The sequence below is a fragment of the Pseudorasbora parva genome, chromosome 23, assembly GCF_024679245.1.
Source record: "Pseudorasbora parva isolate DD20220531a chromosome 23, ASM2467924v1, whole genome shotgun sequence".
In the NCBI taxonomy this organism is placed as follows: domain Eukaryota; kingdom Metazoa; phylum Chordata; class Actinopteri; order Cypriniformes; family Gobionidae; genus Pseudorasbora; species Pseudorasbora parva.
Genome location: NC_090194.1, coordinates 1,572,192 through 1,598,235, shown reverse-complemented (window position 1 = coordinate 1,598,235; position 26,044 = coordinate 1,572,192). Strand labels below are relative to the sequence as shown.

Here is a 26,044-nt window from a genome sequence, read left to right as displayed (position 1 = left end):
GACTTATATTCTGCAATATTAATTTAAGTAATATAGCAACATTTTTAATAAATGTTTCTTCCAATATTTCTCCGCTGTTAGCTGCAATGTAAATTGTGGTTCTGCTAAAGTGAAGCGTTTGTGTGTGTTGCCGTTTTCCACTTTACTTCGTCATGAACACATGCTCGCGGCTGTTTTCAGCTGATTCAACACAGAACCTGTAATGTTTCCACATCACACGATTGTATAAAACTAAAGTCGGAGTCAAAGTGCCGTATAGAGCAGCATTTAAACGCAGAGTACGTTCGTCAGCGGCTGCGCTGTGCGGATATTCGCCTTTGCAGTTCCATGAGCTCAAATACTAATAAATAAATAAATAGAAAAAAAGCGCCTAATATGGAGGGGAGGTCTCTCTCGCTTCGGCTTGTCAATTCAGAAGACAAACCAATGGGCTGCTGTCGCTGCATTTTGTCAGTGGTAGCCTACAATTATTATTATTATTTTTTTTTTTTAAACACTACCGGCCCCAAAGTGCGTCGGCCCACCGGGCAAATGCCCGGTATGCCAGATTACCAGTCCAGCCCTGGTGACAATATTGTTCCTTGCCACTTAAATTTGGATTTGTTCCTTGGATATTTAAAATAAATCTAATTTTGGCACTCTTGGTAAATATGAGAAGTGTGGAAAAATAATCTGCATTGTTTATCCTTTTGATCTTTCATTCAAACGAAATTTTACAATTGTGTGTCATTGAAGTGAAGAATTGAAAATGGGGGAAATCTCATCATGAAATAAATGTTTTTTTCTCTAGTTTCACCCAATTATTGCCCCGTCCTTTCCCCAGGATAGCAGCTCTGAGTCTTCTTCTGTAATGCCTGATGAGTTTGGAGATCGAGATCGAGTTTTTAGTCTTTCTGAGCCCAAGACTCGACTAATCTCTGCGATTCTCCATCTGTGAGTCTTTGTTCACTCAAACGCTCCTCCTCTCGTGCATTAGGACGACACACACACACACACACACACACACACACACACACACACACACACACACACACACACACACACACACACACACACACACACACACACACACACACACACACACACACACACACACACACACACACACACACACACACTCTTTCAGATTCAGAACATCTTTAGTTGATTGAGCTTCTTAATTATTGCCCTGATGGTGGAAATGGGGATTTTCAATGCTTTCGCTCTTTTCTTATTTTGTGAAGCTCAACAATCTTTTGCTGCACATCAGAACTATATTCTGTGCTTTTACTCATTGTGATGATGATTAAGGGAATTTGGCCTTTGTGTTTCCTCATATTTATACTCCAGTGGGACAGGAAGTCACGGCTGGACAATCTCATGCTCATAGTCACCCTGATGTGCTAAAAAACCTAAATATGAACTGTAATATTCTTCAGAGATATTACTCTAGAGGTGCCAATAATTGTGGCCAATAAGCATCGGAGAAAAACATTTATTAATGAGATTCCCCCCGACTTTCAATTCCTTACTTCAATGAAAGGTTAGAAATGTGATTTTTCTTTAAAATTAAAGATCAAAAGGATAAATACAGCAGATTTATTAGATTAGTGGAGGACACCGTAAATAAATAAATTCTAATAAAGCAATATTCCAAGTGACTGCATGGCATATTTCTTGGATCAACGGCATGCCACAGACACTGTTGTTTTACCTCACATGTATTTAAGCCGAATTATTACTTGATTAACCTGAAACAACTACAAAAAAGTCAATTAAAACTGATTTTATTAAGAACAAAGAAAATGTGTGACAGCTCACAAACAAAAAAACAGTTGCATAAATAATAGTTAAATGATTACACAAACCATATTCAGATCCAAGTCGTTGGGATCTTAACATTTAACTACACTGTAAAAAAAAATTATAATAATTAATGTCTCCAGTTGAAAATTTTCTAGTGACTGATCACATTGGCCAAAATGAATTTGTGTATTTATGCAATTTAAATCACAGAAATTCGATTTGGCCAAACTGCAAAATTTAAATGTGATCAGTCACAAGAAAATGTTCAATAGGAGAACTGATTTTTTTTTTACAGTGTAATAAAATTATTAAAGTGGTAACGGGTTCCAAGTGGACATGCGCACCTCGTGCGAAGGCCAGCGAGGAGAGTCTCTGTAGCGCCTTCTATTGGTCGGACGCCTAAACTGAAAGGTTGGAGGGGAAAGATCACAAGGCATACATTTGCCATCTTCTGAAATCCCAGCATCACGTTTTAAAGCAGCAAATGGTCGAAATGCAAATGTAGGACTTGCATTCAGCCATGAGGGAGTTTCCTTATCAACTTGACCCGTTTTGAAGTCTTCAACCACGTCTTCAAAGAGATTCAACGGCACCATCTTCTGGAAGAACATCGGAGATGCATCTTGCCGATCGTCTTCCTCATGACCACCAATGTGACACTTCTGATCCAACAGTTTATGGAGATCTAGATCTTGCTTGCACACGAACTGACTCTCCGTTTTCTCCATTGCGGACAAAATGGGATCTTGATTTGGGTTTCCCAAGTCATTTTGTGAGCTCTTGCACATCTCTTGATGATGTAAATCATTAATGGGTTCGTGATCGACCGACTCCACACCTGAATCAGGGCTGGCGTCGCATATATCAATGAACGCTTGGTTTGCCGGTGGAGATCCCACAGGGCTCTGTTCTGGTTGTCTTTCCGATACACCGTCGTGACTGATGGAGCGGCCAAATCGTCGCGCTCCCTGCCTACGAAGACGTGTAGCTCCCCTCTGAAGGCCTTCCTGCGGTTTATCCCCGAAATTAGGCGGAGCTCGTGATGTCCGGAGCAGCAGGGTCAAAGCACTAAAGCCTCGAAGTCTCTCAGCCATGGATAAACGCTGATGGGGTCTTTTGAATCCAAGAGTTGAATCAGCCATCTTTTTTTGCGTTTTAATGCTTCCTTTCGTCTCTTGCGCGTCATTCTTCTCTGCGTTTACATTCTCTTGCTCATTTGAAAGGGTCAGACTTGCAAACATCGGCCAGACACTGTTATCAATCTCATTTTCATCTCTACCTACTTCCTTTTCCAAATCAGGAATCTCATCAGTGCACGACTCCAGCATCACCTCAGGCAGGCTTATGGATCGACGAGGACGAGATCGGTTCTTATCTTTTTTGGACTCTTTACGTGGCTGCTTCACCTCTGGCTCTCTCTCGATATCTGTGCTTGCATTCATTTGAGACGTTTCATTTTGAGTCACAGATTGTATTACCTCACATTCTGCTAACGGTTTAAAGTGCTCAACTTCAAGTATGGTCCAGCATTCATCATCACAGGGGTCTTCACGGTCCGGTCTCGGAGATCCCATCTTTAGACCATCATTAGGGCTTTCAGCAAAACTGCAGTTGAGAAATTGTAGGTTGTCGTCCACCTCATTCCCAACAACTGCAAGAGAGAAAAAACATTACAGAAATGCTTTATCTGCACAAAAGAGAATATAGATTTAAAGAATGCAGGGTTTCTGCAGGTTTTGTGAAGGTAAATTTAAGACCAATTCAAGAAAATGTAAGGAATAAGTTGAAGGAAAATACGTCAATATGTTCTCTAAATGTAAATGAGTAGCATTAGTGACACTTCAAAGTTTGAAAATACAACAGATCTCCATTAATTTTTAATTCATTTCACAAGAGAATAGCTTAAAGTGTGAATATCTCTACTAAACAAAAGAATATGGAAATAACTTTTACTGAACCTTCTGATGTTGTTTTCCAGTGAAAATATCTAAAAGATTCTTAAATCAAGACATTTACTGGAGAAGAGAAATTACATGATAAGAAATCTAGTGAAAGTGATTTTATGATTAAAACAAGAACAAATATTGGCTGATGTGTTCAGATAAATCAACTTAACTCAAAAGTACGTAATTTTCATAACCAATGACAGATATCTGTTCTTGTTTTAACCATAAACTCACTTCATTTTGTTCAATATCTCAGAAAACAAGACTTAATTTCTTCATTTTGCATGTCATGAATGTCTCTTGATTTAAGTGTAGATTTTTGTGCTGGAAAACTAAAATCCTGAGGAACATCATGTTTGCAGTGCATGCAATTTAATTTAAAGCCCTATGAATTCCATTTCATTTTTTATTTGTAATGGTTAAATTAAATGTTAGTCAAAAAGCATGTCTAATAATTTAAATCATGAAACATACAATTTAAAAAAATATTAATATTAAAAAAAATTGGGGAACCCTATGAAATGCGTTTTATTTCGTCTCAAATTGCATTTCTTTATACCAAAGTCTGTATTTTCTTTTTTTGGGTGAGCTATTTAAAATCACATGAGGGTGAGTATACGATGACAGAATTTTTGGGTGAACTGTCCCTTTAAGATGTACTGACCGCAGGACTTGACATTGAGCCTTAGTCAACAGCACAACCTTGTTACCGTCAGCACATTTGCCAAACGTATTGGGACGACCCTCCAAATCTCTGAATTCAGGAGTTCAGTCACTTCATGGCCACAGGGGTATAGATCAAGCTCTAGGCCTGCAGACGCTTCTACACACATTAGTGAAAGAATGGGTCGCTCTCAGGAGCTCAGTGAACTCAAGCGTGGGGCCGTGATAGGCTGCCACCTGTGCAATAAGTCCATTCCTGACATTTCCTCACTACTAAATATTCCACGCTCAACTGTTAGTGGGATTATAACAAAGTGGAAGCCATTGGGAACAACAGCAACTCAGCCACGAAGTGATAGGCCACGTAAAATCACAGAGCGGGGTCAGCGCATGCTGAGGGTCACAGTGCGCAGAAGTAACCAACTTTCTGCAGTCAAGAGCTCCAGACCTCCAAACTTCTGTGGCCTTCAGATGAGCTCAAGAACAGCGTAGAGAGCTTCATGGAATGGGTTTCCATGGCCGAGCAGCTCATCCAAGCCTTACATCACCAAGAGCAATGCAAAGCGTGGGATGCAGTGGAGTAAAGCAGCCGCCACTGGACTCTAGAGCAGTGAGACGTGTTCTCAGAGCGACCAATCACGCTTCAGTCTGACAATCCCCTGGGCGAGTCTGGGTTTGGCGGTCGCCAGGAGAACGGGACTTGCCTGACAAGTTCAAGTTCAAGAGTTTTATTTGTCACATACACAGTTATACAGAATACAACTGGCAGTGAAATGTAAACAGGTCCGCTCCATGGACAGCAAATAACAATTAACAAAAAAGCACAATAAATTATAAAATAGGAATAGGGTAAAGGTGCTATATTGCATTGTGCCAAGTGTAAAGTTTGGTGGAGGGGGGATAACGGGGTAGGTTTTTCAGGGGTTGGACTTGGCCTCTTAGGGTGTACTTTTACTAGGCATGGTTGCCTCGTACTGTGCCCGAGCGCGATTGCCCATAAAGACATGGATAAGCCAGTTTGGTGTGGAGGAACTTGACTGGCCTGCAGAGTCCACACTTCTATCACAGAAATCCTAGGGCCCTAATTAAATGCCATGATATTGAATACAAGACATTTGTATGGCCTTTAATTATAGAAAGTCAATTTAAGACTTTTTAAGACCAGCGGAAACCCTGGTCAGTGATAGTGACCAATTTGTACTGAATCAGTAAATATTGTGTAAGAAACAGACCAGGGTATATACAGCAATCCTAAAGTTAAATTTACTACTTTTTAATACCTTTTTTACTACCTTCAGAATATTTTTAAAACCATCACGACACTGAATTGCAAGTGTTAATCAGTGACCTTTCTATTATTTACACAGATTTTGACATCTATAACATACAAAGAAAAGATTTAGAATCAACAGCAGGAGGAAATCTGTATTATGTTATCATTCAGACACAGTAAAATACATCTCAACATTCACAAAGGTTGGTGAAGGAGAAGCATTACTGCATACACATCTGATTTCAATTAATAATTGGTAATTCAGCAATTAAATGATTTAGTGTTTTTTTCCAACAACAAAACCTGAGCCAAATATTACATTTCTATAACTGTGATAAGTTGTTAAATTAAACAAAATACTAAAAACTAGTGCTGTCAATCGATTAAAAACTTTAACTAGACTAATCACACATTTTTTCTGTGATTAATCGCAATAAAAAAATGTTTTTGTACGTTTTTAATATATATTTTTAACATTATAATTTCACAGTTAATCAAATTAATGTAGAAACAACATATATTTTGAAACAACAGTATATTTTAAATACTTGTTTAAATGGCATCTTTTTATGAATGAAGGCCAGTATTAAAGGGAAGTCTGTCCCTTTAAGAGCAGACAGACACGCAGATCTCACTGTCTATGGATCGCGCCTCATTCTCTCACAACTCTTTTTGTTCATTTTAGACTTTATATAAATCATTTAAGACTGCTCTTATGAGGATAAAATAAAACGTAAGCCAGCCACTTCTGTTGAGCGCAGTGTTCAGAGATGATGCCGAACGACCGCTGAATATGACGTCAGCATCAAACACACGTTGAGACGGAAACTAAAGGTCTTTGATTATGTGCCCAGATACGCTAAAGCCCATATTTAAACGACTAACCCGAACGCAGATAGAATTTCAATCAGAATAGGACACCTGATAGTCTGAAAAAATAATACCTAATTTGGAAAAAAAAATACCTCTGAGACCACATTTAACACATTTAATGGCCTTAAATTTGACAATTTTTATTTATCACTTTTTAATACGTTTTAAAACCCCGCGGACACCCTGACAGACTGATATGTAACTGATTATCTTTTACTCTGTAGCACTCAAATCATATTAGTGTTCAAGTAGATTCAACTGATAAACAAAAATCATTCAAAACAATTTATAAAAACTGATACAAACCTTCTCCTGGTCCATCAATGAGAATAAGAGGTATCCTTCGAGACACATCATCATTTATAAGTGGCGGATCACTTTTATGGTGAAGCTGTTCTTGGTGTTCTTCTGAATCGTTTTCATGTGTTGGTGTCATAGAAAGCTAAAAATATGAAAACAGGTTAGCCGAATGGAGAAAAAAATATTAAAACAAAGAACAAAAATACTAAACATACATGGTTACTGTTGTTTCCACTGGACACAGTAAAAAATCTGAGAGATCTTCTTCTCCGATGCACCTTTTCATCGGGTGTTGGATGCCTGAAAAACCCCAAAACACAGATAGGCCTTTAAATGAATCCCCAAATAGTTATTTTAATAAATCCCCAAATAGTTATTTGAATAGAGTTGGGTGCAGTCATGATACAGCACCTAAGCAATTTCCGCTGTTCTCTCGTGTGGCTTCTCTTCTTGGTGGTGAGAATCGCATCTTCTTTACTACACTTTTCTTTCAGGGGACTATGAATGCTTTCAGAGTCTAACAGATTTTTTGCAACTTGGTGACAATATTCTACAACAATCTGGAGATAATCTGGTAAAATACACATATAAATAGACCGACCTTCTGGCTGAGTAATGGTTGTCGGCGTTTCCTCTCTCAGGTCATGCAAAGATCGCCTGAACAATAATAAACACACAAGCACAGAAACTAGTGATCAACGGATATTGATTTTTTTTATAAAAAATACCGATTATTTGCATGTTCATGTGCCGATAACCAATATATAGAGCCCAGGGCTCGACATTAACGCTTGTCCGGGACAATTGTTTTTTTTTTAAGGGACTAGTGAAAGAGAATTTTACTTGCCCGACAGACAAGAGCCTGATTAAAACAAAAAATAACTATCGAATCACCAAAATGCAAGAATGATTGTGCATTAATTTAGTGTACATTTACATTTATACATTTATGGATTTGGCGGATGCTTTTATCCAAAGCGACTTACATTGCATTTTAAGGTACACATTTTAAATTTTTGCCAGTTATTGCTTTCCCTGGGAATCGAACCCATGACCTTGGCGTTGCTAGCGCCATGCTCTACTCTTCGAGCTACAGGAAAGCCAGTGTAAGTGGCGATTGATAGTGGATGAGAATATATAATGAACTGACGATAACAAGGACCCACTGTTGACGCTTGTGCAGCCTCTCGAGGAGAAATTTCAACACTAGAGCGTTTAAGCTGTTTCCTGAATACCATCACGACTGAAAATGACACTAATTTCATATGACAGCTCCATAAACAATTAATTAACATTCACTAACATTCACTTAACGTTACTTACATTTTAGATGCAATATTGAGGGTTTTGTTCTATTTTAGCAGCGAGAATCATTCATTTACAGAACGGTAACGTGTCCCACAGCAACAAGTGTGTTACTGAACGATTCAGTGGTTGAATGAATCGTTTGAATGAACGTTAACATTATTTAACACAGTGGTTATTTTTCAGTGTAAATTATTTAATTTGATTGGTAACAAATTTGAAATATATATTTATATAATCTCACAAATATGCCGATTTAAATATGTCAAAGGTGATTGAACATTGGTAAGAATATTGCTTCAGAATAAATTATATTTACAACACACACACAATTTTTTTTAAAATAAAAATAAAAAGGTTTTTTACTCGGACAAGTGAATGAACGATTTACTTGTACGAAGGACAAGCACATGAACATGCTTAATGTCAAGCCCTGGAACCGATATTTATTTATTGTGTTATTTCATTTTTTTTACAATTACAGCAACAGAGCAACTGAGCTTTTTAAAAACTGTAATTTTGTCTTTTGTTACAGAACAAAAGACATTTACATCAATATAGTCTTAAAAGAGTGCTTTTTTAAAAAATACAGTGCAAAGTCTTTTTAATGTTAATGCTGTGTCACCTTTTTATTTATAAATACAGCCATATTAACAACAGGCAAAATACATTTACAAAGTCAAATGTTTTCAAATGGAGAACATAAATAAATGAAAGTTGAGTCTATCAACTCCCCATAACTATAAGCATAAATATAAGCATTCATTTTTAAACTACAGTTTTAAAAGGATTATGTGTTTAATAGACTAAAGAGTGAATATTAATAGCTATGATGTATTCGCGAATCAATCTCATCTAGTACGATATCAAAATTATTAATAATGTTTGTGTCGGTGTATGAAATGCTGATGACAGAGCGCTGTTTTCCTCTCAGCGTTTAACTTACACGTCTCGCGGAGATAGGCCTAATAATCCATTTTCACGGAGCTGTAATTAATTAGATGTTTATTATACAAATGTTATATAGCAGATGTTAATATAATTTAAGGAGTTTTAAACGAGTGTGTGTTGTTTACATGGTGACTAGCCTATATGCTGGAGTAACAACTCTGTAAGAGAACGGCTGAATGCGACTGAGCATAAACAGAGAAATAAGTTTGGTGCTTTTATTTCCAACATGCACTCATTCATGGCTGTTTTATTTAATTAATGTGAAGTTACGTCTTTGTGACGTGACGGATTGCCTGACTGACTCTGTGAGTTTGTCTCTACAGCACTAGGTTTAAACTACATAACTGCATAATATCAACTCATAACATCTTATTTGTGCATATCTCAATTGTGCATTACTGTTATGTTAAATAAAGTTGATTAATTAAGGGATGCAGGTTATTTTACCTTTGAACACCGTTGTTGACTCATCTCCCCTCAGACGCAGTCCTTTAATGGGGCGCTTGTATGCAGTTCTCAAAACGCCATTTATCGGTGAATCCGATATTACAAACCCGATACCCGATTATGGGAAAATGCTTAAATAATCGGGAGAAATATCGGGAATCTGATATATCGGTCGATCACTAACAGAAACATCTGGGATGAACATCTTTTGCGTCTATGAAGACAAACAGAACAAACCACAAATGTACCTTTTCTTCGCAGATCCTTCAAGTTCAGGAAGTGATTCCTCAACGGCTTTGCGTTTGACTGTAACTGGTGATTGAGGAGTGGGGCTTTTTGAGAGAGGAGTCACTGTATAAATCAAAGAAGCATTTGTTTTTACTTGCACAAGTCAAGAGAATAACTAATAGGCACTTTCCATGCATTGTGGCTCACCTGACGTGACATGTAAGACTATTGGTGGTGCAGTGGGAGTACGACCCGGCTTCAGTTTGGAAAAGGCATCAACAAATATTTCTGAAAAAATATTTTTATTAAAATCATCTAACATTTTTAATAAACATTTATATCTCAGAAATTATCAGGGCCAAGCGCAAAGAAGCCACAGTAAGTCTGCAAGCATGGCTGGGCATCAGAGCAACTGCAATGAGCAATTAAAGGCATATTAAGATTATTTTAGGCAAAATGCCTGAAAAATCATAAATACTGTCACTAGAAATTATTAAATCACTTTTGACCAATAGTTGGTGCTGTGACCAAATCGATGTGGTGTGGTTAGAGTAAGGTCACAATGATACATAAGGCCACAATGATAAAGTTTGGTATCAAAGCATTGCAGAGTCATTTCATGCATCAACTTTGTTGCTGCGGTATCTAAAAACAGTTTCCATAACTCTTTGAGGGCACAGTCTGAAAATGATACGATTCGATTTTGGTGAAATTTAGACTGTTCTGTCAAACTGTTCTACCTGTACTCGATCACAGCTTTCATTGGTTAAGGACTGTCCAAAAGGACGTCTGACCAATCACAATTTGTCTTGTTCCGCATCATGTTTAGGGGTGTAAATATGTAAAGTTATATGTAATATAGGTTATATATGTAAAAGTAATAACAGACTGGCGTGCATCTATTAATTATTTATTCAAGAACATTTTACAGCAACAATGGAGCCGCGAACTTCACATACGTTTGAAAATCCAGCGTTTATTTGGTCCAGGTAAGTGTTCATTGTCACAGTTGTAAACACGACGGATTTCTTCTTCCACGAGAGAGTGTGACACTTCTGAACTGTGTAAATCGAATCGTTTCTAGCACAATACGGTTCAAAGATTATTAGCACAAACGTAAGTCAAACTTTCAAAAGGTGTTTTTGCTAGATGGTAGAGTCCTGCAACGGGTCGGGTACCCTCAGATACCCGCATAAAAGTGGCTAAAACGGGTGGAGTGACATTTATAAAATTCATGGGCAGGAATGCGTATGAATAAAATAAAGCGTAAATGCGTAAGATAAAGCATTTTAATTGAAATGATTTTAGCGTGAGAGATTTATCGCAGGCAAGGATCAGGTAACGGGCCAAATATTAATGGGTCTGGGCGGGTGAGGATTTAATTTTTATATTTTCACAGGTCACGGGTCGGATCTGGTGCTGAACCATGTGGGTACGGGGGGGGGGCGGGTCTCCAAAAATGGACCCATGCAGGACTCTGAAAGATGGATTAAGATAGAGACTAGGGCTGGGCGATATCTAAAAAAATATTATATCTTAAAGGTCCCGTTCTTCGCATGTTTTCGAAGCTTTGATTATGTTTACAGTGTGCAATATAACATGAGTTCATGCTTCGCGTGTAAAAAAAAACAGTATTTTTCACACAATTGACTTATCTGTACAGCACTGTTTTCTCGTCCTAAAAACGGCCTGATGATTTCCTTGTTCTATGAAGTCTCTCCTTCAGAAACACGTAACGAGTTCTGATAGGCCAGCGCTTCCCGTGTTGTGATTGGACAGCAGCTTAGCGCACTTTGCCCGGAAAGGTCCCGCCTCTTACCATAACGGGGCGATGCAAGCGCTCAATGCGCGCTCTTCTCCACGTGGGAGAGCAACGAGACCACGCCTCCTGTTTTGCGTGTTCTTGTGGGCGGAGTGTTAGTCAAACGGTTCTAGTGACGTCATCACAGCAGGAAGTGCAGCGCTGTAGTCCAAACCGGCCGCTCGCTGTAGGCTTTGAAAGGGAACTTCTGTTAAATAAAATATCTCGCTTGGCATTGAACTTTGAGCTTTATAATTTTACAGGTATTATTTATGCTCCAACAGCAACATTACACACTAACTAAAGTTTGAAAGATGGAATCGCGAAGAACGGGAGCTTTAATATTGTCAACATTTTTACGATTCAATATCTATATTGATGTGTTTGCAATTGCTTTTAAATAAAAAATATATATATCGCCCCCATTAAAAACAACAAATACTATTTAGATAGAACTAAATTAAATCCAAAATGTTTACGTTTACTAATTACAGGATGGGATGACCAATCTTAAATCATGATATGAGTAATTCAATATTTTTTTAATGTACTTTTATAATTACAATATTTAATTTTATCTTTTGAAAAAAATAAATAAGCAAAACATTCAAATTTCAAACAATATGACAAAAACAGTGCTTTATTTTCACCTACAGTGGGTCTATTTAACAGAAGCAAGTCAAGAAATAAATCAAATATCAAATATAAAAAACTGTTCAGTCTTCACTCTATAAATGAACTATAGGCTACTTTGATTTTTAATAAACATATTAAAGTTGTTTAGCCAAGCATGGGGTGGTTTTCCATTTTTCATTGTTGTTTGCTTAAAGGGATACTTCACCGTTTTTTCATATTAAACTATGTTATTCCCTTAACTAAGATGAGTTGATACATACCTCTGTCGTCTGAGTGCGTGCACTTAATCTCTCTGAGGCGGGGTGACATTCTGATAGCATTTAGCTTAGCACACTAATCACAGTTCATTCCTATGGTACCAAACAGAGATCAAGTTAGAAGCAACCAATCAACTCCACGTTTTCCCTATTTAAATACAGTTACATGAATAGTTGGACGATCAAGTATGGTGACACAAAATAAAACGTGGCGCTTTTTTAACCGAGTTAAAAAGGAGAACTATAATGTATGGCGGAATAGCACTTCTGAGAGTACTTCAACTCGGCGCAGTAAAAAGTCCCGGCCGAAACATCCTCCCTCACATCTCCCCCTCCCTCTCTCATTTCCGTAAATAGAACCAACGTGATCTGCACGCCTGCATCAGTAGTAGTTTGAGCAGAGTTGACGAAGTACCAGTTTGTAGGAAGATAGTTTGAACAATCATGGTTATAATGTGCGTCGTAAAGGGTTGTGAGAACAAGGCGAAGGTATTTAGTGCCGTCATGTTTCACCGATTTCGGCGGAAAGCTTGGTTAGCTGCTTTGAACATTGATGCAACAACATCGCTGGAGATTCTGAAGAAATGGCGTGTTTGCTCCGAGCATTTCACATATTACCATATTGACATTAAAGCTTATAGTGTAAGGGGAGTTTTTATGTTTATTTTCTCACTGCGGTTGCAGGTTTCTATATTGAGAGGTTCATCTCATAAAATCTGTTTGTTTGTTTTTATGATGTTCTCGTGAATGTTCCATCTGTAATATTAAACGTTGCTATGTTAAAGTATACTAATATTGGCTTTTGTCTTTTACTTAAGATCACTTGGAAAGCTGACACAGTGCCTGTTGATTTGGTGACACTAAGTTATAACGTTACACTACGGGCTTAGGCTTATACTTCATTTTTATTTCTGAGCTCACTTCTCAAGTACATCAAACAGTCAAAAACTCTGTATTGCCTGTCTCACAAGCGCACTGATTTCGCAGCAAAGTTACTTGTGTTTACTAGGTTAAACACCACAAAAGTTTGATAAGCTAAGGTTACTGCCACCTGCACTTCAGGACAACCAAATACCATGCAAACGGACACTTACAGTGTTAGGTGATGATCCACTTTGTTGTGTTCTTGCTTTGATTATTGTCGGTGTGGCAGAATCCTTTAGGCGTAATCCTGTGGAGGTATAGTCCGCCTGTGTGACATGCTCGGAGCAAACACGCCATTTCTTCAGAATCTCCAGCGATGTTGTTGCATCAATGTTCAAAGCAGCTAACCAAGCTTTCCGCCGAAATCGGTGAAACATGACGGCACTAAATACCTTCGCCTTGTTCTCACAACCCTTTACGACGCACATTATAACCATGATTGTTCAAACTATCTTCCTACAAACTGGTACTTCGTCAACTCTGCTCAAACTACTACTGATGCAGGCGTGCAGATCACGTTGGTTCTATTTACGGAAATGAGAGAGGGAGGGGGAGATGTGAGGGAGGATGTTTCGGCCGGGACTTTTTACTGCGCCGAGTTGAAGTACTCTCAGAAGTGCTATTCCGCCATACATTATAGTTCTCCTTTTTAACTCGGTTAAAAAAGCGCCACGTTTTATTTTGTGTCACCATACTTGATTGTCCAACTATTCATGTAACTGTATTTAAATAGGGAAAACGTGGAGTTGATTGGTTGCTTCTAACTTGATCTCTGTTTGGTACCATAGGAATGAACTGTGATTAGTGTGCTAAGCTAAATACTATCAGAATGTCACCCCGCCTCAGAGAGATTAAGTGCACGCACTCAGACGACAGAGGTATGTATCAACTCATCTTAGTTAAGGGAATAACATAGTTTAATATGAAAAAACGGTGAAGTATCCCTTTAACATTAAATCACACAGAATATAGGTCCGGCCCTTTAAGACCTCCACGGAACAAATTCATTGTAACACGATTTCTCACTCAACTCTGTGTGCGTTCACTAAAGACATACACTGCTGTGTTTACCTGAATACTCGTCAGGACATGCATTTTTACATTTGTTTGACCACTGAAACCGAATATTCCACAAAAGAATTGAATGGCGATCGCATGTTGTGTGTGTGTGTCACCTCGAGCTCGTCCAGCGCCACGCTATTATTTCTCTCATGCACCCATGTTTCTGTTGCTTTCTTTGTCATGCGCTGCACGTATATATTTAACTCTTCTGCTTCCAATGTTTAGTGAACATGATTCGCTAATATTCGATATATCGCCCCAGCCCTATTAGAGACTCCAAATTTGCTATGGTGAAAGTTCAGATTGTCCTCTATCTGTGTGCCAACTTTCATAACTTTCCCGCAAATGGTTCTATAGGCTGTCATAGAGCGGAACAGAAGAAACAGAAGAATAATAAGAATGTCACTTGTGTCTGATGTGTTCATAGCAGTGTGAAAAAAAATTCTCTCACCACCAACACTTCGTCTTCGTTGTCGCCTCAGACTTCTGTAAACACTGAGTCCTGTCCTCTTACTAAAAATAGCGCCACCTGCAGGAGAGGGTGTCTCTGTTCCCCCTGCCGCTTGTAAAGCCTCCAGCACACATGATGGAACAACACCTGAAAAAAGTTCACACACAAACAAAAGCTTGGCTTACCACAAATAAATTAGGCAAAGGGCTGGTTAACCAATCGCTCATGCAAATCTTTACCAATACGTTCTGCATGAAGAATGAATGATTTGATGACTGATGTCTGCTGGTCTAAATGTTTCTCGGTGTCCAGAGTGAGTTTGCAAGGTGGACACTGAAGCAGGTTAGGAGCAATAACGACGGCCAGGCTGCTCACATCCATTCTATTCTCACTGCATCTAATTGAAGACATGAACATAATGCAATAAGTTTTTAGCATGCTGTCACTTACCACAGACAATAATGTAGACTTAAAGGGTTAGTTCACCCAAAAACGTAATCATTATGAGTCATTAATTCCTCTCCCTCATGTCGTTCGACACCGTAAGACCTTTGTTCATCTTCAGACACAAATCTTTTTGTATTGAAATCCGATGGCTCAGAAAGGCCTCCATTGGCAGCAATGACATTTCCTCTCTTAATACCCATAAAAGGCACTAAAGACGTTGTTAAAAAGCCCATCTCACTACAGTGGCTCTACCATCCTTTTATGAAGCGATGAGAATAGATTTTGTGCAAAAAACTCCCACTAAATAACGACTTGTATATTGATAGCCGATTTCAAAACACAGCTTCCTGAAGCTTCGAACCATTATGAATCAGTGAATCGATTCGGTGGTTATGAATACACTGATTCATAACGGTCCGAAGCTTCAGGAAGCGGTGTTTTGAAATCGGCCATCACTATCCACAACTTTCCTGCAAGTCTTAGTGGGCGTCGCCATGACACTCGATACTTCCGGTTGACGGTATCTCAGTTCCGGTTTAGCACACATAACAGTTATGCTGCGTTCACCAGACGCGAGTGACGCGAATAAATCGCGCTATTCGCGCGAACATGGACGCGTGAATATTTTGACTCCATTCGCTTCATTCACTACACAACAGACGCGAATTTGCATCATAGGAGGGGCTTCTGCCAGGCAGCGGCAGTCGTCAGAAGGACGAGCCGAGTTAAGGCTGCTCTCGCTGCGGTTAATGATCGCTGAGCGCCTGGGTCTCACCTCAGAAACCTACTTGCTTCCATAAACCATGCCACATAAATGGACCCGTTTGACATGTTGCTAGCACCCTTCGCACTCCATTCAATGCCCAACGAGCTTCAAATAAACTCAAGAATTGTGATGTAGAAGTAATATTTATATTTTAATATTTGTAATTGTTGAAATCATGTCAGACATTGTCAGTAACTTTTTTTTAATCAACATGAAAATAAATGCATGAACTTCAATTAATTTAAGTGCATTGTAATAAAAATTAACATTTCATTGCTGTAAATTTAATTATTGAGTTTATATAATATATTAGTTTAGCCTAGCCTGTTTAAAATACTGCAGTACAACTGTATAATTTTTTGCAAGGGGTATGTTTATTGTTTTCAATAATTTACAGATTTATTGTGTACCAAGACCGCTCTAACAATCTTACGTTAAATAGAGACATGCACTCCCGCGGGACCCAGCACAACCGAGTGCGGCACGGGATAATATTTGATGGTGAATGCGGATGCGGGCGGCAAGATATTATTGTGTGCGTGTCGCGGGAAAATACAATTATTTTGCGGGTCTCCCGCAAAGTGGAAATATCTAACAAAATAAATAACTAGAAACAAATAAAACCTTTATTTATAATAAAATAAAATCAATTTACAGGCGCATGGACGGAAGGTAATTCTTGCGTGGTTCATAGGAACAGCCAAGCCTACCACACAGTGGCAAAATGTCTTTACCGCATAACTCAGGTGAACCGCTTAGTGCTACAGATATTAGTAAGTTCTTGTAAGATAGTCAGATCCATGCGACCATCTGGGACATGTGATCATTTTGCCTGAAGCGTTGTTGTAAAAGTCTACTCCTGAATCCTCATAATACAACCAAGCGTTTAGCTGATAACAGTACAGACTAACGTAAACAGGAAGTTCGATAACGGCGTGTTCTACGTTGCCATAGCGATTAGGGGAAAGGTCAGAGTTCGGGAAAGTTGTGGATACGAGTCGTTATTTAGCATTCACAAAAACTATGCTCGGCCCCTAACTACATGCCTTCGGCGCTCGGTCCCTAATAAAAGGCTCAAATTGACATTCAGCAATAATCAAATGTGAAACCTCTCTGCAGTTTGGCGCAGGAAGGTGCAGAGGTATCTGAGAGCATGAGCGTGGGATGAAGGGAACAGAGCAGTGATGAGCAGAGTGGTTCTGTTTCTGGCTCCGGCCTGGTCATGTGCCATCTCGAGTCCCTGAGCCTGTATTAGAGGAGTCTGGAGGTCCGTAGGGATGAGCGGAGATGGCAGCTCGCGCAGGAACTGTTTAATGAGAGAAGCCACATCACAGGGCTGCAGGAGGTCTGTGTGCGGGGGAAGGAAGACAGGCTTTCCCTGCTCCAGATCTGCCTATGAAATAAAAGCATATGTTGTAATGTTTTCTTGCAGATCATTTTTAGCTATTCATATTTTGGATGTGCACTACCAGTCAAAAGATGTATGTTTTTGAAAGAAGGCTCTTATAGGCGGCCCAGTCTGTTGTGATTGGTCTACTGCATACAGTGCATATAAGAAGCTAAACGCCCGTAAGCTCAGCTCAGCGAGTAATCGATTTGACCATATCAATCAGAGCGCGAGTCCGATGACGAAACATTGGAAGAACTAGTTATTGAACCCAAACCTCCATCACAAGGACTTGAGCAGGACGTTTCTCAGAGATGCGCTACTCATTTTGAGGTTCATTATGAGATGTTGAGCTGTAATTCCCCACCATCAGCATTAACAAGTGTGTGTCCATCAACAAACCCATGTGTGTGTTTGTGATTTATTGCGGTGCACATGCGGGAACTGCTTCATTAACAGCGCATACATGAGCCCAGTAACGCGAATGACTGATGGAACATAAACACTTGTTAAACAAATCTGTTCCTCACAGTAGTAAGAACGACAGACGATCTGCATTAATACACACAGTTAGGTGATCGTGTCCCACAGTTGATGAGCAAAAGAGTTTCAGTAAGACAGTCATAACGTGAATTAGCCTGAAACTAACACAATATAAAACACATATAACAGCCAGTAGAAAATAAAATTATATTGATTCATTGATTCTAAGGAGCTGATCCAGATAAACTGGTACTGACCCATCTTTAAGAGCAAGCGTTTTGTGAAATTGAGATTTTAGAAGCAAACGTTAGTAAAGTGAAGTTTGAGGGTGGGTCAAGTTGTTTGCGAGCGGAAGATGTACAACAGAGACGGGCATTATGCAAATGTATTTTCTATTGAGGTAGAACGCAGTGAGATTCGCATTACAGGCGACTCCTATAGACGATTTTTTCTTTTGGGAAACAATAACTTTATTTAATGCACACTTTACAACTTTGCAAAACGTTACACACTGTATGAGAGGAATAGCGGTCAGTGTTGAGGAAAGTTACTTTGAAAAGTAATGCATTACAGTATTGCATTACTCCCTTAAAAAGTAACTAATTGCGTTACTTAGTTACTTTTTAATTTTTTTGCATTACATTACTTTTCCATTACTTTTTTTTTCACCTGGGCTGGGCTTGTTTTTTTATATAACAAAAAAGTTATATTTTTGAGCAAATGCAAAGACCCTTTCACACCTCAGTTAACACTTACCCATCAAAACAAAAAAGTATTTTTTGCATATGGTTTAACTGAATCATTAAAAGGTCAGCAGCAAGTACATCAGTCAATAAAGTGACACTGAAAACATAAAAAAATTGATATAACATATTTAATTTGCATAGTATTCTGATTTTGCATTTCACAGATTTTATTAATTTTGAGGAATGCTGAATTAAGATGAGTAAATGCACACTCACATTTCGTCTAGAACTACAATAACCATCATGTTTACACACAACGACTTATGATTCATCTCAGCATTTGGACAAGAGAGTGCAGTCAATAAATGGGAAAACAAAGTAACTTGCGTTACTTATTTAAAAAAGTAACTCAGATATTTTGTTGTAAATTTTAAATCTGACAGATCTGAAGTGACTTACCCTTAGAGCTCGGATGCGACTCAGGGATCCGGTCTTCCTGAAAAGACCCTCAGTGTCCAAATGTTGTGACAGAAACCCACAGGCATCCACCAAGAACCTGAAAACCAGCACTTCAGACACTCTCATGTGGGATACAAAACATGGCTTCTGTCTGTCTATCACTGTCATCTTAAACTAAAGATAGATGTTGTTAAACATACTGAGGTACTGTCCCGCTCGTGTCCGACATTTGGTGTTGAGGGAGCAGGTGCAGGTCGCGCGCGAAGGCGAAACGTTGTGACGCGCTCTCCTGAGGGACACATTCAACGGATGTAAATTATATTATATTTTAAGCTACACATAAAATGACCGTCGTTTCTTTACCTGACTAAAACTGTGTTGACAGTTGGAGTCTCCATTCAGAAAGTTCTTCCAGTTTTTCACGCGGATACCGACAGCTTTGAGCGCGTGAATGATCGCCACCACGCGCAAACGCTCCTCTGTTAAACCAGCCATTATTCGACGCTCTGTACGACAAAAACACCTCGTTCTGTCTAAATTCAGATTTTTTTGTTAAATTGATTATTATTAACTAGCACAGTAAAGTCATGGAAACGGTAAATGTGGCTAATTAGCACGGCGGTGGGTGCGGGAGCGATGTTTTGGCATGAACCGTCGGTTATGATTGGCGGCAGGTCGTTTCCGCTCGCGCGTATGCAAATTAGCTAAACATATTCAAATAAGCCATCGTGAGATAAGATTTTATAAAGCTTTGCGGGATTTTACTTTTTTTAATTATTATTATTACTGAATACAAATTAAATTAATTCAGCCTGTTTAATATTTGTAACAATAATATTTATAAATTGCAAAAACAATAAATAGGCAAATAAACAAAACCAGAAAATTATATATATATATATATATATATATATATATATATATATATATATATATATATATATATATATATATATATATATATATATATATATATATATATATATATACAATATGCAAAAACTGTTACATATCTCCTTGCACATTCAATTATTAATATATTTATTTTTATGCAGCAATATGTTTTTTTTTATTTGTTTATTTATTTGCATATTTATTTATTTATTTATTGTTTTTGCAGGTTTCGGCCTCCATATTACTACCTATTATTGCCAGGAAAATGTAGTCATTTTTCCTTTAATTACAAACAACAGCACAAATATTATAATGCAAAAAGCAAGATTATTGTTCTATTGGTTGTTACATAAACATTTGAAAATATTAAAATATAAACATCAAACAATCTAATTATATAATCAATAATTCGCTTTTTTCAAAAGTAATATCTCCTAATGTGATTAACATCTTTGGTTTGGTTGGTAATTGTCAAGTGTGTGTGTGTGTGTGTGTGTGTGTGTGTGTGTGTGTGTGTGTGCGTGCGTGCGTGCGTGCGTGCGTGCGTGTGTGTGTGTGTGTGTGTGTCATATTTATGCATGACATGCATGAAAGCTGTTTACATTTTTTAAATTTACCCATTAAAAGTGATTTTAGATTTTATCACCAACTAATGCTACAGTACTTTTGCTGCACATCAGAACTATATTCTGTGCTTTTACTCATTGTGATGATGATGATTAAAGGAATTTGGCCTTTGTGTTTCCTCATATTTATATTCTTCTCATGGCCTGGTGTGCTAAAAAACATAAATATGAACTGCAATATTCTTCAGAGATATTACTCGAGGTGCCAATAATTGAGGCCAATGTGTTTTTAAGAAAAACATTTATTTCATAATGAAATTTCCCTCACTTTGAATTTTTAGACTTCAATGAAAGGTTAGAATTGTGTGAATTTTGTGAATGAAAGTGAATGACACTGCAGAGTGATTTTCACCGCTGCCTTTGCTCATACTGACCAATATTAGTGGAGGACATTGTAGGTTGTCTATCCACACAACAGCGTTTATGTATTTCACAACAGCTTGTGTTTCTTTTTAAGTGTGGCTCATATTTAAAAATTCATACAATAATAATTTCTAGTATTGCATTCTTTTCTTCAGTGCTGTGACGTATTTCCAAGTGAAAGTGAATATTGAATAGAGGGCAGAGTTTAACCTCAGCGCTCCTCCTCTCCATCGATCGCTTACTCTTAAAAATAAAGGTTCTTAAATGGTTCTTGGCAGGGTGTCTGGTTCCATGAAGAACCTTTAATATCCAAAGAACCTTTCCGTTGCACAAAAAGGTTATTTAGACTAAACTGGTTAGAAACATTTCATAAAACAGTTCTTTAGGGAACCAAAAATGGTTCTTCTATGGCATCACTGCATGTGAAAAACCAAGCGGCAACCTCCCTCGATCTCTCTTGAAGCCAATACGGAAGTAATGTAAACTGAATTCCTCAACTGGCCACTAGAGCGGCTCCAGAAGGAGCAGAATCTCATTGAGCCCCATGTTAAAATTCTCAAATGTACAACAGAAAAAAACATGTTTACAGTCTGGTACAAATTGTGGTTTTGGCCTATACGGCTAATTTTGCCCTTCATGGCGACTGTGAGGGGGTGAATTTTTTTATAACTCATTCGTTTACGTTATATAAAGCCTTAAAGTTCTGCATAATTAAGGGCGTAGTTACAGGTGGATAGCCATTTATCCGCCGTCTATAGTCATTGCGTCATCTCAGCTCCGCGCACATCCCGCCTTTTTGCCCATTTTCTGTTATCCGGGATTGACCAAGGGGGTAATCTAGCGCTCGGAAAGCGTTCCACCCCTAGGGGCTGCCATTGCTAACCAAGCCATCACCTGCTGTTAGCATCCCATTGACTCCCATTCATTTTTGAGTCACTTTGACAGTGAATAACTTTACATCTGAGACGTTTAAAGACTCCATTTGTCCATTGTTTATTTCTAAAGAAACACGACAATGTATAAAAGGCTCCATTACCTTGTATCTTACACTATCGCCCTGCAGAAGCTGTTTTTGTAAAAATAGGCTAATGATTGCGTCATAACCAACGCGACCCTGTCGCACAGTTGAGAAATTACCGTATAGACCTGAGGAGACGCTCGCAGGCAATCTTTTACTGTCTATGAGACGGTCGGGGGGACGTGGAGACATATCCTGGAGACTAGTCTGATAAAGTCAAGGGGGAAGAATGAGGAGAAGCCCATAGTGAGCCAAAAGCAACGGGAGAAAATATTTAAACAACGTGATTCAGCTTTCGCTTTCCACATCTACTAGAAGACCTACAGCTGTCAGACAGGAGGCTCACGTCACATCTACGTCCTCAAGCTCAGTCTGAGCCGGCGCAGTTCGCTCAGCCATCAGGAAGTGAGTGCCCCTAGGTTGACTTCATTCTTTCGCAGTTGACGTCAATGGGAACGCTCGGTCCATTTCTTTTACTGTCTATGGGATTGACAAGCGATGACTCGCTCACAAGATGGCGACGCCCAGCTCGTCTCTACTTTAAGCTTAAGAACGGCTTATCGGAATCCTATGGGTGACGTCACGGACACTACGTCCATATTTTTTTACAGTGAAAACCCAATTTTGGTTCTTCCTGGCATCTTTATTTTTAAGGGTGTTAGCAGACTAACGGCTGGAAGGGTTATGCATTTTCAAACCCAAGCCGTCAAACTGACGTCATCTGAGAAGGAACGCCGTTTCCAGACCGGACTTTACTTTTCAGATTTTGATTAAAGATAACCGTGACAAACTATCTCTGTATTAACTTGCACGGAGTAATTGTTCACCCTAAGACATTTAATATGTGCTAGCAAAAAAAATAGGCTCAATTTTGATTTCATGAGGACTTTAATAATTTCAGACTTTTCAGCATGAGTGTGTGAATTTTAGCGGCATCTAGTGATGAGGTTGTGAATTGCAGTCACCCACCGCTCACCCCTCCCCATCGAAGCGCATATAAGCCCCATTTACACTGCATGGATCAAGTGAACCAATTCCATTTTTTCCCTCTCATGTGGCACAGATCGCATATGACGTGAACGCAAGCAGAAAAACTGCATGAATTCTGAAATCCTCATATTGGTTTCAGACCTCACTCATATGTTGTAATAAATCCGATATGAGGATTCGGATACATGCATTTGCGGATAAATCAGATATTCCCCAGTAAATGCGAGTCGTACGTCACTGAGAATGGGACGGAGGTGAATGAGGACCCGAACTGCGATCACATGACACTAATGCATCGATGGAAGAAGAAGGCAATGTTTTGCTGACCTTTAAAGAAAGTGCGGAAAACAAAACATTAAATAATAATTTCGTCCATTGGATATCGCGCCGTTTTACATCCTTTTCCGGGTCAGAGTGTCTTGCGCTGTTTCGCCAGTGTATAGTGTAAATGCAAATATCGGAAACGGATCAATTTTAAGAGATGTAAGCTGGTCGTCAATTTTTTTTGGATATAGTCAACAAATCGGAATTGTGCATCAATACTAGCCTGGATACCAGGCAAACTCAGCCCCGCCCACAATATTTGAGCTTGGAATGTGTGTTATTTTGGCAAGGCTGGCTGCTAAAATTGGCAATCCTGGGTCTATATATCCCATAATTGAGGTCGCTTCAACCCACGGACATGGAAAACAACCTGCGGGAAAACCGCAGACTTGGCAACACAGTGCAGTTGAGTTCTGTTGACATTTGACAACTAACGTTATGCGTCGCTCCGCTGCTCTGATTGGTTGTAAGTCTGTCCAGTCGAGGTCTTTCCTGGTTCGGTTGAAACACGGCCCATAATTACAGCCCAATGGAGCATCAGACTCATATTCTGACTAGAGTTGAGTATGACCACATCAGGCTACATCATAGACCGTAAAAAAATATTCTCTTCATTCAGAGAAGACGTCAGTCTCAGCTGTCAATCATGACATCACACACCCCGTTTTTATAGCATCAAATAACTAACTAAAACTAAACTTATTTAAAAAACTAACACTTGAAATAAAATCATCGTGATGATAACTGCCTTCAAGGACATAAACTAACTTTGGGGAAAAAATATTTGAAGTGTAATTTTATTGTTTAGTTTGCCTCGCGTCCATTAGAAAACACAGAGGGACGGCTATACTGGGACCGGCCACCGGGGGGCGATCGAGGCCCAAAAGCTTCAGTTTCTGAGGGAGACTGCAGGCTTGGGCTACATAGCATAGACTGGAGCGTAAATAAGAGACATCACTCCTGGATAACAGAAAATGGGCAAAGAGGCGGGAAGTGAGCGGAGCTTAGGTGACGCGATGACTAACAGACAGCGGATAAATGGCTATCCACCTGTCACTCAAAGTGGCCACGCCCTTAATTTTGCAGAACTTTAAAGGTCCTGTTCTTCGTTTCAAAGCCTACAGCGAACGGCTGGTTTGGACTACAGCCCTGCACTTCCTGCTGTGATGATGTCACTAGAACCGTTTGTTGACTAACCCTCCGCCCACAAAAACACGCAAAATAGGGGGCGTGGTCTTGTTGCTCTCCGACGTGAAGAGCGCGCATTCAGCGCTTGCATCTCCCATTTATGGTAAGAGGCGGGACCTTTCCGTGCAAAGTGCGCTAAGCTGCTGTCCAATCACAACACGGGAACCACTGGCCCAATGTAAACGAATGAGCTATAAAAAATCCCCTTCCTCACAGTCGTCATGATGGGCAAAATTAGCCGTATACACCAAAACTATAATTTGTCCCATACTGTAAACATGTTTTATTCTGCTGTAAAGTTGGGCATTTAAACATGGGGCTCAATGAGATTCTGTTCCTTCTGGAGCCGGTGTCTAGTGGCCAGTCGATAAAGTCACTTCTGTATCACCTTCAACAGAAACTGGGGGTGGTTGCCGCTTGATCAATACCTGCAGAATAAATGTGGCCATAGAGAAGCTACCGTGGCCGACACAGGACAAAGAGCAGTAGAGAAGTTTGTCCGTTCAGAGCTACCGTAGAAACATGGTGGCGCAAAATGGCGACTTCACTGTAAGGAGACCTGCGGTGTGTAGACAGAAACGGCTATGATAATTAAAACAATGCTCTTTATACACCACTGAAAACTGTCATGTATGTTATATTGCATTTCTGTCAATATAATCCTCATGCATTCTACTGCAGGTTTGAAAAGCCCAGTCTCACACCTCACACCCACCCTGATCTGCACTTCACACCCTCACCATCACCTCCTGCACCCCCTCTTCTCCCCCCTCCTGCCATCCAACCTGAGCTTAAGGTCTGTGTGGAGGACGTGAGCCGAGTCTTCAAAAAACAGAAGACCAAGAAAGCTTCAGGCCCAGACGGCATCTCATCTGCTTGTTTGAAAGCCTGCGCTGACCAACTGGCCCCAGTCTTCACGCAGATCTTCAACAGATCATTGGAGCAGTGTGAAGTTCCCAGCTGCTTCAAACGCTCCACTATCATTCCCGTCCCCAAAAAAACCAAAATCACTGGACTAAATGACTACAGACCTGTTGCTCTCACGTCTGTTGTCATGAAGTCATTTGAAAGACTGGTATTGGCCCACCTAAAGGACATCACTGGACCCTTGCTGGATCCTCTTCAATTTGCCTACAGAGCAAACAGGTCTGTGGATGATGCAGTCAACATTGGACTGCATTATATCCTGCAACATCTCGACAGACCTGGGACCTATGCAAGGATCCTATTTGTGGACTTCAGTTCGGCCTTTAATACCATCATGCCTGATCTCCTCACAGCCAAACTGACCCAGCTCTCCATACCATCCTCAATCTGTCAATGGATCTCTAGCTTCCTGACAGACCGGCAGCAGCGAGTGAGACTGGGTAAACTCACATCCAGCAATCTTACAATCAGCACTGGTGCCCCCCAGGGGTGCGTTCTCTCCCCACTGCTCTTCTCCCTGCACACCAATGACTGCACTTCTAAAGACTCCTCTGTCAAGCTTCTGAAATTTGCAGATGACACCA

At 39.5% G+C, this 26,044-nt stretch overlaps 1 protein-coding gene across 1 annotated transcript; it reads right to left on the bottom strand.

The window, feature by feature from the left end:
• Positions 1 to 1,750: 1,750 nt before the first annotated feature.
• Positions 1,751 to 19,809, bottom strand: zgc:153345 (uncharacterized protein LOC566129 homolog). The gene is made up of 13 exons (XM_067433039.1): positions 19,494 to 19,809; positions 19,331 to 19,419; positions 19,131 to 19,227; positions 17,225 to 17,508; positions 15,142 to 15,299; positions 14,903 to 15,049; positions 9,979 to 10,059; positions 9,792 to 9,894; positions 7,442 to 7,497; positions 7,252 to 7,357; positions 7,056 to 7,140; positions 6,847 to 6,982; positions 1,751 to 3,436 (listed from the first exon to the last, which is right to left on the bottom strand). Exons 1-13 carry the CDS (start codon positions 19,623 to 19,625, stop codon positions 2,094 to 2,096), a joined length of 2,817 nt encoding a protein of 938 aa, XP_067289140.1. The 5' UTR covers positions 19,626 to 19,809; the 3' UTR covers positions 1,751 to 2,093.
• Positions 19,810 to 26,044: the final 6,235 nt, after the last annotated feature.